This window comes from Vanellus vanellus, assembly GCF_965231255.1.
Source record: "Vanellus vanellus genome assembly, chromosome: 11".
Taxonomy (NCBI): Eukaryota; Metazoa; Chordata; class Aves; order Charadriiformes; family Charadriidae; genus Vanellus; species Vanellus vanellus.
In genome coordinates this window covers 10,599,465-10,619,894 of record NC_138916.1, presented here as the reverse complement: position 1 = coordinate 10,619,894, position 20,430 = coordinate 10,599,465, and the positions used below count along the sequence as shown (strand labels likewise).

The window sequence follows — 20,430 nt, the reverse complement described above, 5'->3', positions numbered from 1 at the left end:
ATTAGGTGTTGTATGTTTGATGCAGTTAAGTTCTGTCCAAGACTTACTAAGAGCAACTGAGTAACTGTACTTTTTTTGGTCTTTATTAAAGGCTCGGATAGTAAGTGGAAGTTCCTTGGATACTTCCAAGCTTTATGCAGTCCAGGCATTTAGTAGGTAAGTACCAGTATGACTCTGATATTTTTTTTTTTTTTTTATTTGTATCTGCAAATTAGTCTCATCATGTTAAAGTATTTTTTTCTAAGTTTGTTTCTTAGAAGAAATTCAGTTATTTTAAAAGGAAGATAGTGAGTTTCATTGTGTATGTCTTCTCCTTTTAGTTTTTTTAAGTCCTTAATTTTTAAGAAATTAATACAATTCAGTTGCACAGGTCTACTGGATGACAAAATTTTTCACCTCTTTGCATACAAAATAAGTGCCATTTGAAGCTGTAGTTTGATTTTTATGTCTTTAATTTAGTAAATGTGTAGTAATATAATAATTTCAGTCTAATATTTGAAATCTAAAAGGTTAAGGGAAAAAGATCTTCCTGTTGCTGAGACTGAATGTGACAGAAACCTGTACATTTTGTTTGGTTGTCTCCAGACAAAGTTGTCTTGCATCCAGTTCTAGGGGTTCCTTCCTTTGAGGACAATCTCTCCTTCCTATTTTGAATACCTTTTTATTATCCAGTTTGGAAAGGGAAAAAAGTAAAAAGTAAAAGCCATTGGTAAAATTTATCAGTTATATTAGTTAACTATTTAAAAGGGATATTATCCTCTTGGTCGTGCACTATATGAGCACTGTTTGCTATAGTCAGGCTTTGTTACAAAGACAGGGTAATAAGATCAAATTATCAAATTTATCTTCCATCTTCTCATTTGTACATCTTAAAGGTTACACAACAAAACCTAGACAACATCTTAAAGGTTACACACCAAAACCTAGACAGTATGAAGTTTTTCTGTTTAGATTCCTATGTTTTGGGTTTTTTCCCCCTAAAAAGTCCTAATGGTATTCATTTGCCTAATATAATTCACATGCTGCTGTGGACGGTTTAGTTCAGGTCACGTTTGTACTTATTGCTAGATCTTAAACAAATTTAAGATCACTCCTCCACCTTTACAGTGACTTAGGTAGTTTCCATATAGTTTGTCATAACGCGAAGTGTTTTATTTCTTCCTTTTCCAGCTCATAGAAACTTCTGAGTTGCTGTAAAATTGTGAGGCCATATGTGACATTGTGCACCATTAGTTGCTGAATGCAACGTGAAACATTTTAAATATTGTAAGAGGTAATTGATGTGGTTTTTTATTAATGTGTTCTTTGGCATTAGAATAATATTATCATGTACTTCCCTTGGCTCACAAATGACACAGTGCTTTCACTTTGATTAGTTGCAGTTTTCTCATGAGGTTGAAAAGGTCAAGAGTATCTCATTACTAAAACTGTAAAAACTTTTGCCTTTATATTGATCAGCACTGTTTCTTGCTATGCCAAAACAACTACTCCTTTGAATGGGATTTTCTAAGTACTGTATCTTTCTATGTTTTAAAAATAGAACAAGTGTGGTGAATTTCCTTTCATGACTTCCAAATGCAAAAAATTAGTATTTCTGTTTGAATTATATTGTTTGTCAACATGAAACTAGCACATCTGAACCAACTTTTTTCTCTTGATTAGATTAATGATTTGAATATTTTTTGCGGCAATGTATTAGCCATAAAAACATTTACTAAAACTCTCTGTACTGGTGTTCACATCATTCTTATAATGGAATCATGGAAGACTTTGATCAGAACATTGCAACTGTGCCAGCAAATTATGACAGTAACCTTTTGATTTGATGTTTGACAATTTATGTTTGGTGGCTTCTTTGTTGAAAAAATTCACGCATATCAGAACCAGAAGGCATCACAGAGGCAGCTTCTGATATTTGCCTCAAATTCTTTTTGTCATGTCTGCAGAGAAGGTATATCCTTCTTTTCTCTTTTGTGCTATGCAATGTCAATTCACTTTTACTCATATGCTTTGATGGCCTCAGATTTGAGTCATTTATGATTTGAGGCACAACAAAAAGTAACATACCTCACCGATGAGAAGCAGGAATCTGATGTCTTAAAAACTACATAGTAAGCTGTAGTCTGCTGAAACTAAGAATGATCATACTCAGAAGCATTAGTATGTAAGCCTGGCCCAAAACTTTAGGGTATATGTATTAAAAAAAAAAAAAAAAAAAAAAAAGCTGTTTGTGCCTTTTAACAACTATTTTTGAGAATTTTGGTGTATAGGTCTGTGTAGTTTTCAGAACTAGCAAGAGAACAATACTTACACTGTATTTCAAGAATTTGAACTCATTTTGATGTTAGAAATTTACATTCTTGGGTACTTTTATAGGTGCTGTTCAGTGCAGAATTGTATATTATGCTCAATGCTGTATTCTTAGAATAAGAGGAAATGTGTTTGGTTTTTTTTTTACTAGGAAAATCAGAAATCTGACACTGAAAATAACGCTAGTCCAAAACTGTCTTGGATTTATTATCTGTGTTTTTTAATGACTGAGTTTTGATCACTGCGTGTGGTTGGGCTTTCATTGCTTAAGCTAGAGAATTTTTTCTTAACATAACCGAAATCTTAAGGAAAAATTTCAATTTCATATGATTTTTTTTTCTTTTTCCTCATTTCCCTTTCTTTAAGTAACTTTTTTCTTGTTGCTGCATTACCTTTTATTTTTTGCCCCCCTCCCCCAATGAGTAAGTGTGATAAGAGAGAACTCATTCCGTCATATTGCTTGCGATCTGCAAAACCAGAAGAGAAACAGTTTAACATCTAATTAATGTGTAGTTTAGGAATAGCATTTTGTAAGCAGGCACTGTGAGTGTAAGTACTGACAATCAAGTATTGATATCTATGCATGCAGGAAGCTGTGTGTGACTACAGTTTTGCTGTATGTCCTACTTTCCATAGCCAGTTACTTAATTACAGTTTCCTAGTAGGTGTAGGACTTAGAAAAGTAGTGCGCAAGAGTGTGTAGAACTCTTATTTTTTGTGGGTTGCGCACAAAACCCAATCTCATAGAAGTAAGGAGACCTTTTCCCACTGACAAGGACTATACAGACAAGTTGCTCTTTTTATGCCCTCTCTTCCATTCACAGGTGAACAAATTCAAATATTGAATCCTTTGAGAATAAGGTGTGTCAGTCCCTTGTACAGATACCCTATAACCACTGTATAGGACTACTTCAAGTGACTGACAGTAGCTCGATACTAGCTCATGTTTTTAGATTAAACCTTACTTCTTTTGCTGACAAAGTTCAGACTGGGCCTCTACTCCCTTTACTGTCTGCAATATCTTTGTGCAAGCTTCTGTTTCACTAGGCCTCCCTGAAAACAGTGGTGCAATTTTAATTTAGCTTCTCATTCAGCTGAAGAGCCCTGACATCTCATAGACTGTTGCGGATCTCTCTTAACCACACTTTCCACTGTACTCCTGCATGCGAAAACTAATCCCAAATTGTTAGAATCCCTTAGCCTCTTCACTGCCAGCATAACTGGCTACAGCCTTAGCTATGACTCCTTTTCCGTCTTGGTCTCCCCAAAAGGTTTTTTGAAGTGAGGGGAGATTCTTTCCCTTGCAAACCTTGATACCTTGCTTTATCTATATAGAAATACTTTGATTGTTTCTCTTCTGCCTTATTCTTCCCTCTCTCTCATACATAGCACAATGCTGTGAACCCACATCACATGCACCAGCAAATCCCAAGTCCATGGCACAGACCCACTCTTCATTCTCTGCAATGATCTCCACTTGAGAATGAAATGGGAGAAAAGCCAGGATGAGAAAGAAAAGGCAAAGACCAAATACAGTTTTTGTATGGCTTCTCATGCTACTTCTCTGTTAAAAGGCAAACCCTCCATCTTTCCTGTTCTTTATATGACAGTATCAAATAATATCTTCTTTATTTTTTCTTCTCCATTTTATTGAAAATGACACACTTTAAAATTGATCCTTTCAGTAATTTTTGAAAAGTACATGGAGGTCAGCTGGGTTTTTCATCATGTATATGAATCTAGGATAGTAGTGTTTTACTTTTTTCCAGACACTTGCTCTGTATTAATTCACTGCTTGCCTGATGGCAGTAATGTCAGAGACTGATAATTTTACCACATGGCCTAATCCATTCTGAAATTTGCTAATGGTACACAGATGGTGCTGTGTGCAGATGATTATGCCTTTCCTTCAGTGCATCTTTTCAATGGTAAATCAAATTTATTTTTCTTGAATTCTCTGACAAGTTCAAATACATGATTGTTACGCATAGTATCTTCAGAAGCACACAAAAAATAGTCAATATTACAGGGGTTTTTTTTTCTCATGTGCCTTCAACTTTATCATCTTCTGTGTCAGGATGTTGTTGGGTTGTTATTGGAGGTGAGGAGGGGAGTAAAGAATTTAATGTCTAACCTACATGACGTGAACAGTTTGTCTATGGCTGTAGTATGTAATGATCTGAAGACTGTACACAAAGACTAATGTTTCACTGTCAATACAGCTTTGCCTAGTTTGTTAGTTCTGGTAATGTAGCTATTCTCCTGTTTTCCAACAAAATTTGATCAATCCAGATCAGTATATTAATCTTTACTTCCAGTTGATAGCCAACAATCTTTGCTTACTTTCGGTCCTCTTAACTGTTACTAGAAGGATCAAATTTGTTCTTGCATGGAGAATTTGTGCATAGGAGAATTTCTAGTTCATATACCCAAAATCAGGGCTGTTTCAGTAAAGATGCAAGAAAAAGTACTAAAAATGCGGTTTTCCAAGAATAAGATTGAAATGTGTGTTTTCAGCGCACAGATATATATTAGTGGAACTGTATTCTCCTGCTGGAGTTTTAAGTACCATAAGGCTGTAATAAGGTGTCCCTGGAGCCTTCTCTTCTCCAGTCTGAAAACCCCAACTCTCTCAGCCTGTCCTCACAGCAGAGGTTCTTCATCCCTCTGATCATTTTTGTGGCCCTCCTGTGGACCTGCTCCAACAGGTCCATGTCTTTCTTGTGCTGAGGGCTCCAAGCAATCATCTTTTTCATGGTAGGAACTGAAACCAGTAAAGGCATGAGAAGTCCTTAGAGTCTCAGGTTTTTTCTATGATCTTTACTATGCACTGATTTGAATGCTGGGCAAAGAAGACGCAGGAAGTATTACTGTCTTATATGAATTAATCTAGTCATTGATTCATTGCACAAAAGAAAGGAGATCGTTTCCTGTATAAGATGCAGTTTCAAAATTGCGGTTCTTCCCTGAAGTCTGCTTAGTTTCTTTAATCTCTTAAGAGTATTCAGGTGAATAAGTACATGTGTGTAAGAACTCCGACATTGCCAAACTTCAGCAATTAAAAAAGTTGAAGACAAGTTGCAGAACCAGCTGATGTAATACATAAACTTCTTAATAGTAGCTATAGTACTGCCCTAGTATTGTCAGAAGAGATGGTGCCGCTCTTTTAAAACTAAAATATTTTATGTCCTTAATATTTTGCAGATGATAATTGGAATGAGTTTCAGTAATACTTTTTTTTGAATAACAAATTAGGCACCACTTGACCATATATAACTTTTAAGAAAGTATTTGTTATTTGTACAGATACGTAGAGAAAAAAAAAATCAATGGATCTAGATGCTACTGCTAAGCTGAACTTGAGTTTAAAATCATAAGGAAAAGATTGCAGGAGGAAGTACAGATTGAGTAGAAAACTAACCTATTTAAAGAGGAAGAGGTGGAGTTATGGCAAATTACTAACAGCATAAATTACACCACTAATATCATAACAAAATATCTTTATATTATGTGCTCATCTGTCTTGATTCAGTCATTCCTGCTGTTTCCTCAAAATCCATGTTGTCCTTTTCTTTCTTTGGTATACATCATCAGCATGCTTAATTCAGACATAATTTTTTTCTCCCAGGAAAAGACTATTAGTCATTCTTGAATCTGGATTTTTTTTTTCCTTGCTATATGCTTACTCCTTAGTGTTCAGTAAAAGGAGTCTAGTAAGAACCTCAGTTTTAATCATATTTTGTGTTATAGAGCAGAATAATAGATGGAAGTGATTTTACAGACATTGCTAGTCAGAAGTAGCTCTTTGTGGCATAAGAATGACTTACACACGTGATCAGTTTTATTCACTGCTGATAGAACTACTCCTGAGTAACAGAGAGCCCTGAGAATTCAAGTTTCTGAGTTTATCTCTTAGTATCTGTACGTTTACTGTTCACAACCTCAGAAACATTATTTTTATCATGCTTTTGCTGAGATTTGTAGATGTGTCTGGAAGTTGCAATTTGGGTCTACTTTCATCTTTATGGTCTCGAAAAGAAAATTCTCATATCAAAACCCTGCACCAAAGACTGTTTATGTGAAAATGTAAAGGAAATGCATAAACAGTCTATGAATCCCTTTCTCTTTCTTACAGAATGGTACAGGTGCATCAGAAGGAGGTATGGGAGAAACAGATTATCTCCTAAATTTCTAGGATAAGAGTTAGGATAGTGCTTGGAAAGTGGTAATGCTCTTAAGGGTTAGAATAAACTGTCCTATGCTCTAGGTAAGCGCTTTAGCCACTGAAATAAGATATGAAAGGGATTACTGCTTGGGTTTTTTTTTTTCTCTTGTAACTAGAAGAAACTCTAGAAATATAAACAGAGGGATGCCTTTGAGTATTTTAATATGGCCAACAGGCAATTTGGGGATTTTCTGTGCAAAAAATTGTGTCAATATGGACTTGATACATTAGAAGAATTAGTTGAAAATCCTAAAGATTGTGCTTTTTTTTTTAAAAGTGTCCAAATGACACAAATGGTTTTGAACTAGACTCTTATCTTTCCGTGTATATCTGTCAAACTTCAGCGATAACTTGAAGTTAGTAGAGCTGCTTACTCCTTGCTTAGCTTTTCAAGAATCCCTGTTTGAAATTTCACAAGTCAAGAATGATGCGTGTGATGATTTGCTGAGAGGTTCAAGACTCTTTTCACCTGCTTACTAGCTATTACTAAGTCTAATTGAAGTTGCCCTCTTCAAGTTTTTGTTCATGTTTCTCATGCTTCCGATCTGCTGTCTCTTTTGACGATTTTTCCACTTCCATTTCATCCTTCCTCATAACTCTCAGATGAAGTGTGCTCTACTTATCATCCACACCAATAAGGAACTCACAGCCTCCCAGATTCCAAGCCTTTTCTGAACTTTTCATATTGACTGAACTCTCCTTGTTTTATGTTTAACTGTCTTATGAAAGACTTTCTGATACAGCATGTGGTGCAGAAATAAATTGTCTTGACTGTTATTGAAAAAGTTTTCATTTGGATGCTACCTGGACTCAAACATGTATAGGCTGGGAACAGTCAGTTATGTATTCACGTGGATGTATTTCTAAACCCATGTGATACCATGTCTGCGGGAATTATTAATTAATCAGAGGTGGAAATGTAGTAAAGCTGTTTGGCCATGATTCCATGATGATACAGCATGCTGAAAGTTCACAGCTGCATTAATATCTGGATTTAAAAGAGAAATTAAGTTGGGGTGTTTGTTTTTTTGTTTTGTTTTGTCAGGTAGAGTCTCACCACCTTCATTAGGTGTGAAACATCACCTTCACTGATGTTTCAGTATTGCTTTTAATATGTTTTATCTCTTTCTGCTCCAGGAGATTTATATTATTTTGATTAGATGCTATAATCCTATGATAATGACAACCACAGAGATGCCTATTGTCAAAGGTAAACTAAGTGTAATATGTTATTACTTCATCTGGTTCTAGGAAGTTCTCCATCCTGTTTTTGCAAATGAGTTTGTCTTGTAGAACTTCCTGTCTCCACCTTATAAATTCTCACAAGCTTTATGCAAATTTTTTTTTTCTTTCATTATGATCATGTTGATACTAAGGAAACCATTTACATAGACTTCAAGGATAGAGGGAATTCAAAATGAGTCCTTGGTTTTATGGTACTGCTACAGTTTTGCTAAGGGAGCGTTAATTTTGAGAAGGACATTCAGATTTTTCTCTTCCCTGTAAATGTTGAGACCAGATTTTCCTTCTAGACAACTTTTGCAGCACTGTGAATACTCTGTCATTAGTGTTACTACTGATTTGCTCTGGTGTGAAGGTCAAGAATATCAGCAAATGTAGTTTTAATGCTGTTTTGCTAATACTAGGTTTTTAATAGCTTTTGGGCCTTAGGAAATAATTTAAGTGGTTGGGGGGGGGGTGCCTGTTTTTGTTGGTGTTTTTTTTTTCTTTCAAAATTTTGAAAACAGTTTACAAGTTGAAATGGTGATGCTTTGAAGCCACATCGCCCGAGGCTAGCACAAAGTTGGCTAGCATCATGTCCCTGTAATATGACAAGAAGGATGACAGGAAAATGAAATGAGGTCAGAACTTCTTTGCAAGCAATTTTATTTTTTCAAAAAGCTGAGATGGTCCCAGAGGCCTGTTGGCACAATTTAGAGTATCTGTTGGTCTGCTTTAGCTTACGTCTGGGGCTGAAGCATTCAACAGATTTGTGATCAGAAGAAGGTAGAGGGAGGTTCAAAGCTTGTAGTCACAAAGTCTGGTTTGCTGCCTCAGCCAGAATCTGAGCATCTGTCAATATATCCTAATGTGTGATTAATTCATATCTTTACTATAGAAATATGATTAGCAAACATAATTTCAAAATTTTCATGGCATTAATATGCATACTTATTTGAGCACACAGTCTGTCAAAATTTGAGTGGATATCATAGTCTTTTAGTATAGCCTAGTCTACCCCAACATTTTCTGACAGCTTCAGGTTTTCTTCTATGGAGGGATTTGGCTCTTTTTTTTTTTTTTTTTTTTCCATTTCTTAATATAGTATTTGTAGCTCATATTAAGGCTCTTATAATCCAACTTTCATTTTCAGAGAAAGTGCTAGGCATTTCTTCGGTATCATTTTAATATACTGAGGACCAGGAAAAGCTGGAAATCCAGTCCTATAATTACTTTTGAGGCTGGTATTTTCTCCTAGTATTCATATACAATTTTTTAGTTCTCCAATTTTGGTTTTCCACTCAAACAAAAACTATGTATTGCTACGTAAGTGTGGATTTGTGGGTCTTCAGACAGTGTGGCTGTCTCGTAATTATTTTCATTAACTTGCGTCCGATTTTTAAGTTTTTACAAAAGCCACTGGCTAAATTTTGTGATTATAATTTGCAGCAATGATACATTTCGTCTTCCCTTCCTCACCCCGTAGTTCAGTCTTCAAAAAATTCCTCTACGTTTTCATGAGATCGGACCAGCATTGTAAGTTATAAAAGCTGGCTAGGTGTTTTATTTACCACATTTACCTACAGAAGTTTAATTATGCTATAAAACAGACTCATCTAATCTGAAATACTACATAATCTAAAGAACTTCAAGAAAATGAAGTATCCCAGTAATCTAAAATGTGTGTTCAATACTGAGTGATTTTAAAAAACACAACAGTGAAACCTCACCTCTTCATTTTCATCCTTTTCATCTGGAAATGAATTTGCTTACACAGACCTTAAAAAGTGGCTGTGATTCCAAATTTTTTATGCCTAGGAATGAAAAAAAAGAAGAAAAAGTAAAAATCTCTTTATGTTAAATACTGAGATGTTTTTGTTTTTTAATGACAAAAATACCAACAACTTAGCAATTAATTATTTTGATCAAATACAGGTATTGTGACATAAGATTAATGCCTTCCATAAAATTGCAATTGTTACACATTTGTAATGTTACTATAACTTAAATGGTAATTTTTTAAGAACCACTAGTGATTATGTACAGTGCCACAGCTCTCAATTTCTAATTCAGTCCTCTAAAACTCGGGACTGAATTGGGGGGAAAATTGGACAGTTAAATATATCAAGTATACAGCAAAGAGCACCACAGTGAGAATCACAATTTCGAAACAGAATTTTGAATAGTTTAGTAGAGGAATTGTCTGCTTATACGGGCTGAAAGGAAAACGTAGCTGATCAAGTCCTCATCTCCAAAAAAATGGTATGTGTGTATATACATGTATGCATACATGTGGATCATCTGTTATGTTCTTCACCGTACAGGCTACCTACCAGTTACAGAACAGAAATTATGACATTTTTTACTACTGGGAGTTGCATCTGAATTGCTACACTAAACTGCCAATCTAGAAAAAAAATCAGATTTTATTGGAAGATAGTATTGTTTTTGTCAGAGTTCGTTTTGAGTGGTTTTGATTATAGCTTTCAAGTCCATGTTTGTCTGTAATGAAGAAGAAAGAATAATTTAATGTGAATGCTAGCAGGATCAACTAAACAGGGTGTTATTGTTGCTGCTGTGACTAAGGGGAAGCGGTTTATTGTAATGTTTTAAAGCTATTCTTTTGACTTACTTTCTTCAGAATTTAGTGACAGCCCAAATATTTGGGAATCTCTACAAAGAATTTTTCTTTTGAATTGTACCTGTCTGTACTTTAGTTATAATTATCTAAAAATGTCATGTGACGCCAAAAGCCAGCATAAGTCAGATCCAACTCTGTCTGCAAAACTGAACTGAAACTGCATTTTCCTTGCACTGAAAACTTATTTGCGTTTTTCTCCCCTCCATATCCTGTTGGGTTTTGGCTGACATTTTGACCTAATGAATTTCCCAGCTTCCAGTTTAGTTACAAATAAATTAAAAAATCAGATCCCTAGTAGGTGAGTCCTGACTTGGCAAAACTTTAGAATAATTAGTTTTTTTGTGGTCTAGTTGCTGGCAGAGGTGAAGCGAAGCCAATCAGTTGTGTAGGATGGCAGCTTATCTGATGAAGTATTTGTGTGTGAACCTAACACATCACTGTATTCTGTACTATATCTAAAGAGAGTCAAGGAAGATGGGTCCGTACAATTTCACTACTCTCATGTCAAAACTAAGTTCCTGTACAGAAGTATTAGCAATAATATCAACAGTTTGGAGCAGGACCATTATGAAAGAACATTCTGCATTCCTTTCTATTTAAAGGCTTTCAACAAGAATAATACTGAATATTGTTGTCACAGATTTGTTAGGATTGAGGAATTTATTTATCTCTCTTTTAGGGACTGCACATTAAGCTTTAGTTTTTCAAAATGTTGGAAATAATCTCCTTTGTATATTGGAGATTTTTCAGAACCTAGAACAAGGAATGCATTCTTCCCATATACTGGTTTTATATCTAATTAGGTCTGGTCAATGTGATCAAAATGAAACGGCAAACTTTCCTTAAATATCAAAAATTACTTTCAACTTTTGTAGGATAAGAATTTGTCTGTGAACAAATAGGTGATCATACAATAAAGTAGAACTTAGGCCTTGTCCTTTAGCGAAATGTGATATACATTCTGGGGTCTATATAAAGGCCATGGTTATTTCAAGCTTTTGCTTTGGAAGCTAGTACCTTAATAGCAGCTCACATCCCTTAAAACAAGTTTAATAAAGCCCCTATAATAGGAAATTATTGTCTGTGTTCAGAGTATTACCCACAATACACCGCATAAGTATAGTGTCAATTAATGACATCGTAAGCTCTTGCAGGAAGTTCTGTTGACAATGAAGCTCCTCATAACTTGACAACATCACAGAGAAAGAACACACAAACACATTTTCACCTTACTCGCATTCTAAAGATCTTTAATTATTTTTTTTCTGTAGTCTCTTAAGAAAGCAGCATTTTGAATCAATTTATACTTTTATTCTTCACTTTATTCTGAGTGTGATCTGTGCCTCAATCTTGCACAGCGCCAAGAGACTCTATGCAGAATACTAAGTGCCATTTTGAAGAAGGTTTGAGGAGGTTTGGCATCTCTTGGGATCAAGAAGTTTAATCCAATACCAAATGTCTGCTTTTTTAAATAACAATATAAACTTAAGGATGAAAGCATCACTTCATTTCTGAACCATGTTATGAGTGTAAAGTATATCTAGTATTTTCTTTGCAAGAGAAAGGGTGAAAATTCATTGTCAAACAGGTTTTCACTGAAGAACAGCAATGCTTGAGCTCAGAAGTTCTACTAGGAAATAAAATTTGCTCTCCAACCAACTTTACTCCTACTGGCTATGTGAAACTAGTTGTTGCTCTGCGATGTGATAGTGAAATGTGATTTTTTTTTTTTTTTTTTTTTTAACTAATGGGAAAAGGGATACAATTTATGGAAAAACTTTAATAGTTATAATTTATTTGGGGGAGAAAAGCACATTGTATTTTCATCATCTAACTTTGGCACCATATGAAAAATAATACAAAGTTATTAAGACAGAGGAAAGATCTTTTGAAGTCTAAATAGCTGGTGGTGTTGGGAGAGCTGGGCATGGGGCTTTCAGAATTTAATCTCAGTTGTATTTTCTGACTCTTTATTTCTAGTATTAGCTTCAACAGTTAACAGTTCCTTGATGCTAATTGATTTCTTGCATCCAAAGCACAGATTTCAGTGTTATCCATGCTACAATACCTATTAGCTTTGCCCCAAATGTTTGTTTCCACATTGTGGTTTTGTAAGTTTATTTTTTCTTCGGGATTTGTCCCCTGCTATGTAAAAGTACTCTTTAACCTTAAGGTTAGCTTCTGAAATTCCTTTTGCAATTTATTGTACTTGGAGAGCTGCCCACTAAGTAGTCTGTTAGCCCAGATTTGCTCTATTCATTTCATCACTCTTTTATGGTGCAACTGTGCTTGTGTCACATATCTTATAGACAGGACTTTGGGCAAGAAAGCACACCCGTTTCTGCAGATCAGAAGCTGGACCTGTCCATAGTACTCATACTGCCAAAAATAAAGTTTCGCCAGAACTTCAAACTATGGGAATTATTGAGCAGAAGGTGAACAAATACCTCCAACAATATAGATGCCATTATGCCATTTTGCCTTTTCTCTCCGCTGATTTTAGTTCAGTTAAGCTTCACCCAAGCCGAACTTTTCAAGTCCCCTATCAAGGACGCTCCAAGAAAGTAAATTTGCTGCTCTGCATCTGTTGAAAGTAAAGCATGGAAATAAATACTGCCAGGCTATTGCTGTGTCCATTTCTTCCAGAAACCTGTGGAATAGTAATAGAGCCGACTGAGAGCCTATGGGTCGGGATTACAGGGAAATCGGGAGCAGGGGACATTACAGTGGGGGTCTGCCACAGGCCACCTGACCAAGAAGACTGAGCGGATTAAGCCTTCTATAGACAGATAGGGGCGGCATCACATTCACAGACCCTGGTCCTCATGGGCGACTTCAACCACCCCGACATCTGTTGGAAGGGTAACACAGCCAGGCATAGGCAATCCAGGAGGTTCTTGGATTGCATTGACAACAACTTCCTTCTCCAAGTGGTTGAAAAGACAACAAAGAGAGGAGCTATGCTGGACCTTGTTCTTACCAAGGAGGGGCTGGTAGACAGTGTCAACCTCAAGGGTAGCCTGGGCTGTAGCGACCATGAAATGGTCAAGTTCCAAGATCCTCGAGGCTGCGAGGAAAGTGGGCAGCAAACTCACCACCCTGGACTTTGGGAGAGTTGACTTTGGCTTCTTGAAGAACCTGCTTGGTATGGTGCCATGGGATGAAGTGCTGGAGGGAAGAAGGGCCCAAGAAAGCTGGTTAATATTCAAGGATCACCTCTTCCAAGCTCAGGAGTGATGCATCCCTACAAAGAGGAAGGCAGGCAGAACAACCAGGAGGCCTGCATGGATAAACAAGGAGCTCCTGGACATGATCAAAAGCAAAAAGGAGTCCTATAGGGAGTGGAAACAGGGCCGGGTAGCCTGGGAGGTATACAGAGGAATTGTTTGAGCAGCCAGGGATCAGGTTAGACAAGCTAAAGCCCAGATAGAACTAAATCTGGCCAGGGACATTAAGACAAACAAAAAATCCTTCTGTAAGTATGTCAGCGAGAAAAGAAAGACTAGGGAAGATGTGGACCCTCTCTGGAAGGAGACGCAGGAACTGGTTACCCGGGACAGAGACAGACTGAGGTACTCAATGACTTTTTTTCCTCAGTCTTCACTGGCAAGGACTGCAGCCACACTGCCCGTGATGCAGAATGCAAAGGCGAGGATTGGGAAAATGAAGAACCGCCCACTCTAGGTGAAGATTAAGTGCGAGACCACCTGAGGAATCTGAAGGTGCACAAGTCCATGGGACCTGATGGGATACATCTGTGGGTCCTGAGTAAGCTAGCAGATGAGGTCGTCCTATATAAAAAATAAATATGTAATAATAAAACAACAACAACAACAACAAAGCAACCAAAACCAACCAACCAAAAAAATCCCAGTGATACGGAGTCGTATCAAAGGTTCATCTAGCCCAGCATCCTGCTCCACCTGATGGTGGCCAAAAGCAGATACCTAGGAAATTGTTAGAAAAGAGTAAGCATAGCATAAGATGATATTTCCTTAGGATACTCTCGTAGCCTTCTAGTCTTCTAATCGTTTGTAATTCAGATGTTGTTTAAACCAGAGGTGGTGTCCTTTTTTTTAACAGCTGTTCACGTTTTTTACTTCTCTTAAGTCATTTGGAGTTCTGATATATGAGTTCTGTTGCGTTGGTTCATCTTGAGGATATTAGCAGCAAAGGTATCAGAGTAGCGAGATATGCCTGTCCCTGAACTGCTTACCGTCTGGCATATTAGCATAATCCAGCATTAATTTCAGTTTATATCAATATGCCAGGCTGTAAATTGTGACAGCTGAGGTTTCTGATTCATAACTCCTTTTGGATTTAGCTGCAGCTGTGGAACTGTAGCCTCTATATCCAACAGGAATCTTCAGCCAGAGTCTTGGTTTAAATAAATATGGAATTTGTAAACTGCCGGTGGTGAGGGGATGTAATCCTCAAGACAGCAGAGGAGTATTTGGGACAAAGTATTGACCCTTTGGAAGGAAGTGAAAATTCTGTCACTGTCTCTTTTCAGCTAATAACTGTGATGCATATAAATAAAATGAGGGCTTTCAGAGGAGAAACTGTTTGCTGTGACATGTACCTCTTTTATGCATAGAGATAGAAATATAAGAACAACTGAAAAGCGTATTTGAGACAGTGCCGAACAGAAGGAGCACGGAGGGGAAAATGTTTGGTCTTGAAAAATAATGGTATCCCAGCTTCTCTGAAAATCGTAAAGTATCTCTGAATTGGATCTGACAAGGTATCTTCCTACATCCACTGTGGAAAAAATGTAGGATAATACCTGTATTACCTATTCTGTAGAGTCAGGGACAATGAGGTATATTGTTGCCAGATCAGTATGTATTCTTTTAGATACTATGGGTGTGTCAGCCTTTTATTCTTTGAAGTGCATCTGTGCTGTTGTTTTCAAGTTGTACAAGAGATCTAATACAGCGTTTAAATGTGTGCTTCATGAAAAAACTTAAACCAGGCAAGAGAAAATAATGATGGTCACCATGGAATTATCTTAAAATGTGACAGGTTCAGTTTTCCGCGTTCATGTGGACTCATATGAGAAGATGTATTTAGTTAGATATTTTACTCTTTGTATCAAATGTATGACAACAATGATATCTTGTACAATGTTGGGCTCCATCTCAACTACCAGATATACAAGTCCTTTTGATGGAAAGCTGCTGTTACAACTTCTAGAACCATGGTAAAAAGTTTTAGCAGGTATTAAGCAACCTGTCAGCTACTCTGCTTTGGGTGAATGCCAGGAGAAAGGCATCCACACCAAGAATACTCTCATTAATTTTTCATAAGAACTAGAACACTTCTTTAGCTGATAACTGCTAATTTTGATTTTAACTGTAAATACGGATATTATAAGCAGTTCTTGATCATGCAAACTTGTAAGCCTCAGGTTTTTATTTTCTTCTTTGCCTTTTCATCTCGTACAGCGCTGGCCGTGGCCTGTATGGAATTGATAGCATGCCAGACCTGCGTAGAAAGAAATCTTTACCCATTGTTCGAGATGTGGTAAGTAACTTCTGATGCCATGAAACTGTTGATTTGTTTGTCAGTTACCTAGATCTTTCTTGTAATTACTATTGTGCATGTGAATGATAGTTTGTCAACAATTGCTTTATTGAAAAAAAGGTATCTTGAGAGAATGGATTGACAACAGTAAAAGTCAATGACACAGTTGTTACACTAGATAAGTCTGAATATCACACCAAATATTTAGATGTTACTCGTGGAACCAAGTAATGTGCATTTTGTGAAATAATAAACTACTCATTTTCGTGTTGAATTAGCTATGAAGACGGCTGCTATTGAGTGCTTGGGATACCAATCAACTTGATTTGTTATGATATTGAAAGAGGAAGAAAGTTCCTTTTAAAAAGCAACCTTGTTTCAGTATGAATGTTTTAAAGATTTATGCATGCTTTTGGTACAAGATGAGGTATGTTATTTCAGCAGTCATTGTAGACAATAATAATCTAGGCAAATAAATTTCAGAAACGTAAAAAGAATGGCAGTTCCTTTGAAATCTATTCTGACTCCTGGTCTAAACAAGATTAAGTAGGATCTCTCTGCTCTGAAGATTTTTAAGTGCCAGTCACATTTCTTTTTCTTTTCCTGAAATAGAATTCATAATTCAATAAAATACTTAGTCTCTGATGGTGGTGAGCATAACCAATTTCATAACCAATTTCTCATTGTAAAGAAAGGGAGTCAACCAAAGTAAATGATTACTACACTTGTCTTTAAAAGATCGATCTTTGCCAAATTATTGCTCAATGTATTCTCAGCTACTCTGTTCAATTACTCTACAGTGATATCTACAGGTACCATACTATCTGAAGGGTCACAAAGAGAAAGCACAGCAACTGTTTTAGAGTAGAATTCCTTCTGAAATCAGTGAAAAGTTGCAATTTATGATATAGTAGAGCCTGCATTCATTGAAACCATCGTTTTGACAGTAGCCACTCCACTGTAAGTTGTATTACATGAGTATAATTTACAGCCATGTTGTGATACTTTTATACATTTTAAATAGCACTTTGCTTTGTTCTTAATTATTGGAACTGGTTACGGACAAGTATTGCTCAGAATGAGTTAATACATCAGAATCTTTAATATTAAATATTCACTTTGAGAAGAAAAATAATTATCGAAGTGGAACAAAAAAGAAAATTCACATTTTGAATGGTAGAATAAAATTTCATTTCATTATTTTAATATGTCAACGATTACTAGGTAATGATTACTACTTTGCTGTCCAGTCATTGAAGGATAACTCCTCTAGAAGGAATTCTACCTTTAATAAATGGAAGTTGCAGAGTTGTTTTAAAACTGAAACATATTCTGGAATTTAATAATTATTGACTTAAAGTATAGCTCTTAACTATGTTCTTTAAAAATACTTAAAAATACTTCTTTAAAATAGTAAATTATGTTAAAATTCAGTTCTGTAGCTGTAAACCTAAAATAATTTTACCAACTTTAGAGGAACTTATTTCAGACTTACTGTAGGTCATTTTCATCTTTGAAAGATTATTTGTATTTGAAAGTATGTGCATTTTAAGCAATCTCCTGTGAGCTCTGAGCTTGTAATAGGTTGATTCCAGAATATCTTATTTAAATCAGTAACTTAATTCTCAAGTCCTTATAAGATCTGACACATAGTAAATGATCTTTTGATGTTTACTTGTATGACAGTTTCAGAAATATAGAAATAATATTTCTAGAAATGAGTGCTAGACTCTTTTGACATTGATTCAAATAGATGTCATTTGATTTTTTTGTTGTTGTTGCAATAAATCTCACATTATTAATATACTTTATAATTTTTTTCCTATCTTGGCGGGATTTTTCAGGCTATGGTAAGTGCTTTTATACTGATAAATGTTCTAAAATGTTCATAATAACTCATGAATGTCATAATTTCAGGAATGTCAAATCAAATTCATGTTCATGTTCAAATGAAAACTCCTGGTTTCATTTGATTTAAAGGTGACTTTATACTGTACAATCGCGGTAATCAGGCAAATTTCTTCTTCTGTTCATTCAAGAATGTATTATTACTTAGCATTATTATTAGATTATAATAACTGCCCATGTCAGCTAAAACAATAATCCACTGATACTTTAATATAAGTGTCTCCACAACAAAAGCATTTATAGAGGCTAGAACTCAATTATGGTAGTTTAAACTCTTAAGATTAAAGACTTTCATATAACTTACAGCTGCCGTGTTCTCAGTTTTTGTACATTATCAGAGTAATCAGTAGTTAAAAGCTAAATACCTGGACTATTTTACATTAAATCTGCTATTTGCAGTCCATTTTCTTAACTCCTATAATCATCAATAGACAAATTGGATTAAATACATTAAGATTGATACATTAAAAAGATAAACCATAAAAATAATGAAACTATTTTTATATTACTTTTTTAAATTCTACTAACTGGAAATCATAATAAAATGATTACATTATTTTATTTAACACCTGTCTGTTCCAGGAATTAAGAATTAGTTGTGGGGAAATCAGGAAATTATTGATGAACTTGTTTGGTTTTGTTGCTTTCCATGCCATTTCTGACTAACCTTAATATTCAGAATGATCTTAGAGGCTAGATGGGGTGTGCTATTGTGTCTGTGCTGTGAAAACAAACATGAAGAAAAAGTAAGTGGTATTACAGTGGTGTCCAGTACTGATTGTGTAGTTAAGCTGAGTTGCCGTTTCCTTTCTAAATCTGTTGCCTGGGCTTAATACTGCAGTTCTGTTGAGCATTTCGGAATCAGATATCAACTTTTTTAATAGAAAAAATACAGGAAGGGGGTAAGTAATTTTGGAAAATAGCTTGTTTTCTTTCCAGTGATTTCTTTCGCCTTCCTGTTCCCCTTCAGGGGTTGACAGGGAGAGCAACAGAGTACAAATCTATCTTCCAAAATAACAAAGTCGAGATCCCTAGAGTGATAAATTAACTATAGTTGTTCAAAAAGAAAGAGTTCTGAAATTGTGCAGCTTTTAAATGCTGAAAAGAGTATTTTTGTAAGATTCCTCCCTAGTGGGTAATTCTTACTTTGCATTAAAAATATAACAGTATTTGTGAAGTGGTAACAAATATTTGTCTTCAACCTTTTTTTTTTTTTTTTTTTTTTTCCTGGTGATAGCACCCTATAGGTTCTCTTAAAGAAAAAAAAATTGTGAAGCAAAAAGTGATCAGGACAACAGAAACCCTCTGTAAAAACAGAGGAATGAGTATTGCATGGCACAACCAGCATTCATGAACAGCTACAAAATGTTAGCTTGGCTGCTCCTTCCTCCCTGCTACTTTAGCTGTTCAAACCACAGGTTGCTTTTATTTTATCTTGGCAGGTGGCTCTTTTTTCACCCACACAATTTTTCATTTAACCTTTAATTGTACCATCAGTGTAATTCTCTTTTACTTATGGTTACCACTTCTCAATGTTTTTGCTAGAATTACTGCTAATTATATTTATTTATTTAAGCTACTAAGGCAAATTTTGAGGTAATACATTAGGTAGCGTAGATACAAGTTATTACGGCCTTTAAAAGGACTTAAGCGCAAAGGAGACTAAGTTATTTTAAATACTGTATCAGAGACTTGGAAAAACATTTAAAAATTAAATAGACAATCCATTTGAGACAAGCCATTCCCTTGTCTCGAAAAACGAGCAGACAGGGAAGAAGACCAGCCTGGCTAAATAGAGAATTTTGGCTGGACCTCAGGAAAAAAAGGAAGGTATACATTCTCTGGAAAAGGGGGTTGGCAACTTATGAGGACTATCATGATATAACAAAGCTATGTAGGGGGAAAATGAGAAGGGCCAAAGCTCAATCAGAACTCAGCTTGGCCACTGCAGTTAAAGACAATAAGAAGAGATTCTTTGAGTATATCAATAGAAAAAGGAAGACTAGGGAAAAATGTAGGCCCACTGGTGAATGAGACAGGTGCCCTAGTGGTGGAAGACACAGAGAAGGCAGAGTTACTGAATGCCGTCTTTTCTTCGGTCTTCACTGCTAAAGCTGTCCCTCATGAATCCCACACTCTGAAGGCAAAGGGGAAGGTCTGGAAAGGGGAAGATTTTCCCTCAGTTGAGGAGGGACCGGGTCAGAGACCACTTGGCCAAGCTGGACATTCACAAGTCCATGGGCCCTGATGGCATGCACCTGCGAGTGCTGAGAGAGCTGGCGGATGTTATTACTAGACCACTCTCCATCGTCTTTGAACGGTCATGGAGAACAGGAGAGGTGCCTGAGGACTGGAGGAAGGCTGACATCCCTCCGATCTTCAAAAAAGGCAAGAAGGAGGACCCAGGGAACCGGTTAGTCTCACCTCTGTCCCTGGGAAGGTAATGGAGCGACTCATTCTGGATGTCATCTCCAAACACGTTGAGGAACAGGAAGTTATTGGAAGTGGTCAACATGGATTTACCAAGGGTATATCGTGCTTGACCAATCTGATAACTTTCTACGACATTATTACCGGTTGGCTGGATGAGGAGAGAGTC

General features: G+C 36.1%; 1 protein-coding gene across 1 annotated transcript in view; it reads left to right on the top strand.

Moving 5' to 3' along the window:
- UNC13C (unc-13 homolog C) overlaps positions 1-20,430 on the top strand; it is a gene marked incomplete at its 5' end in the record, with an annotated part of 181,486 nt that overhangs the window by 22,932 nt on the left and 138,124 nt on the right. The window contains 2 exons of the mRNA XM_082488673.1: positions 92-156; positions 15,845-15,923. Of these exons, the coding sequence (XP_082344799.1) occupies positions 92-156; positions 15,845-15,923 (144 nt within the window). The remainder of the gene's footprint in view (positions 1-91; positions 157-15,844; positions 15,924-20,430) is intronic.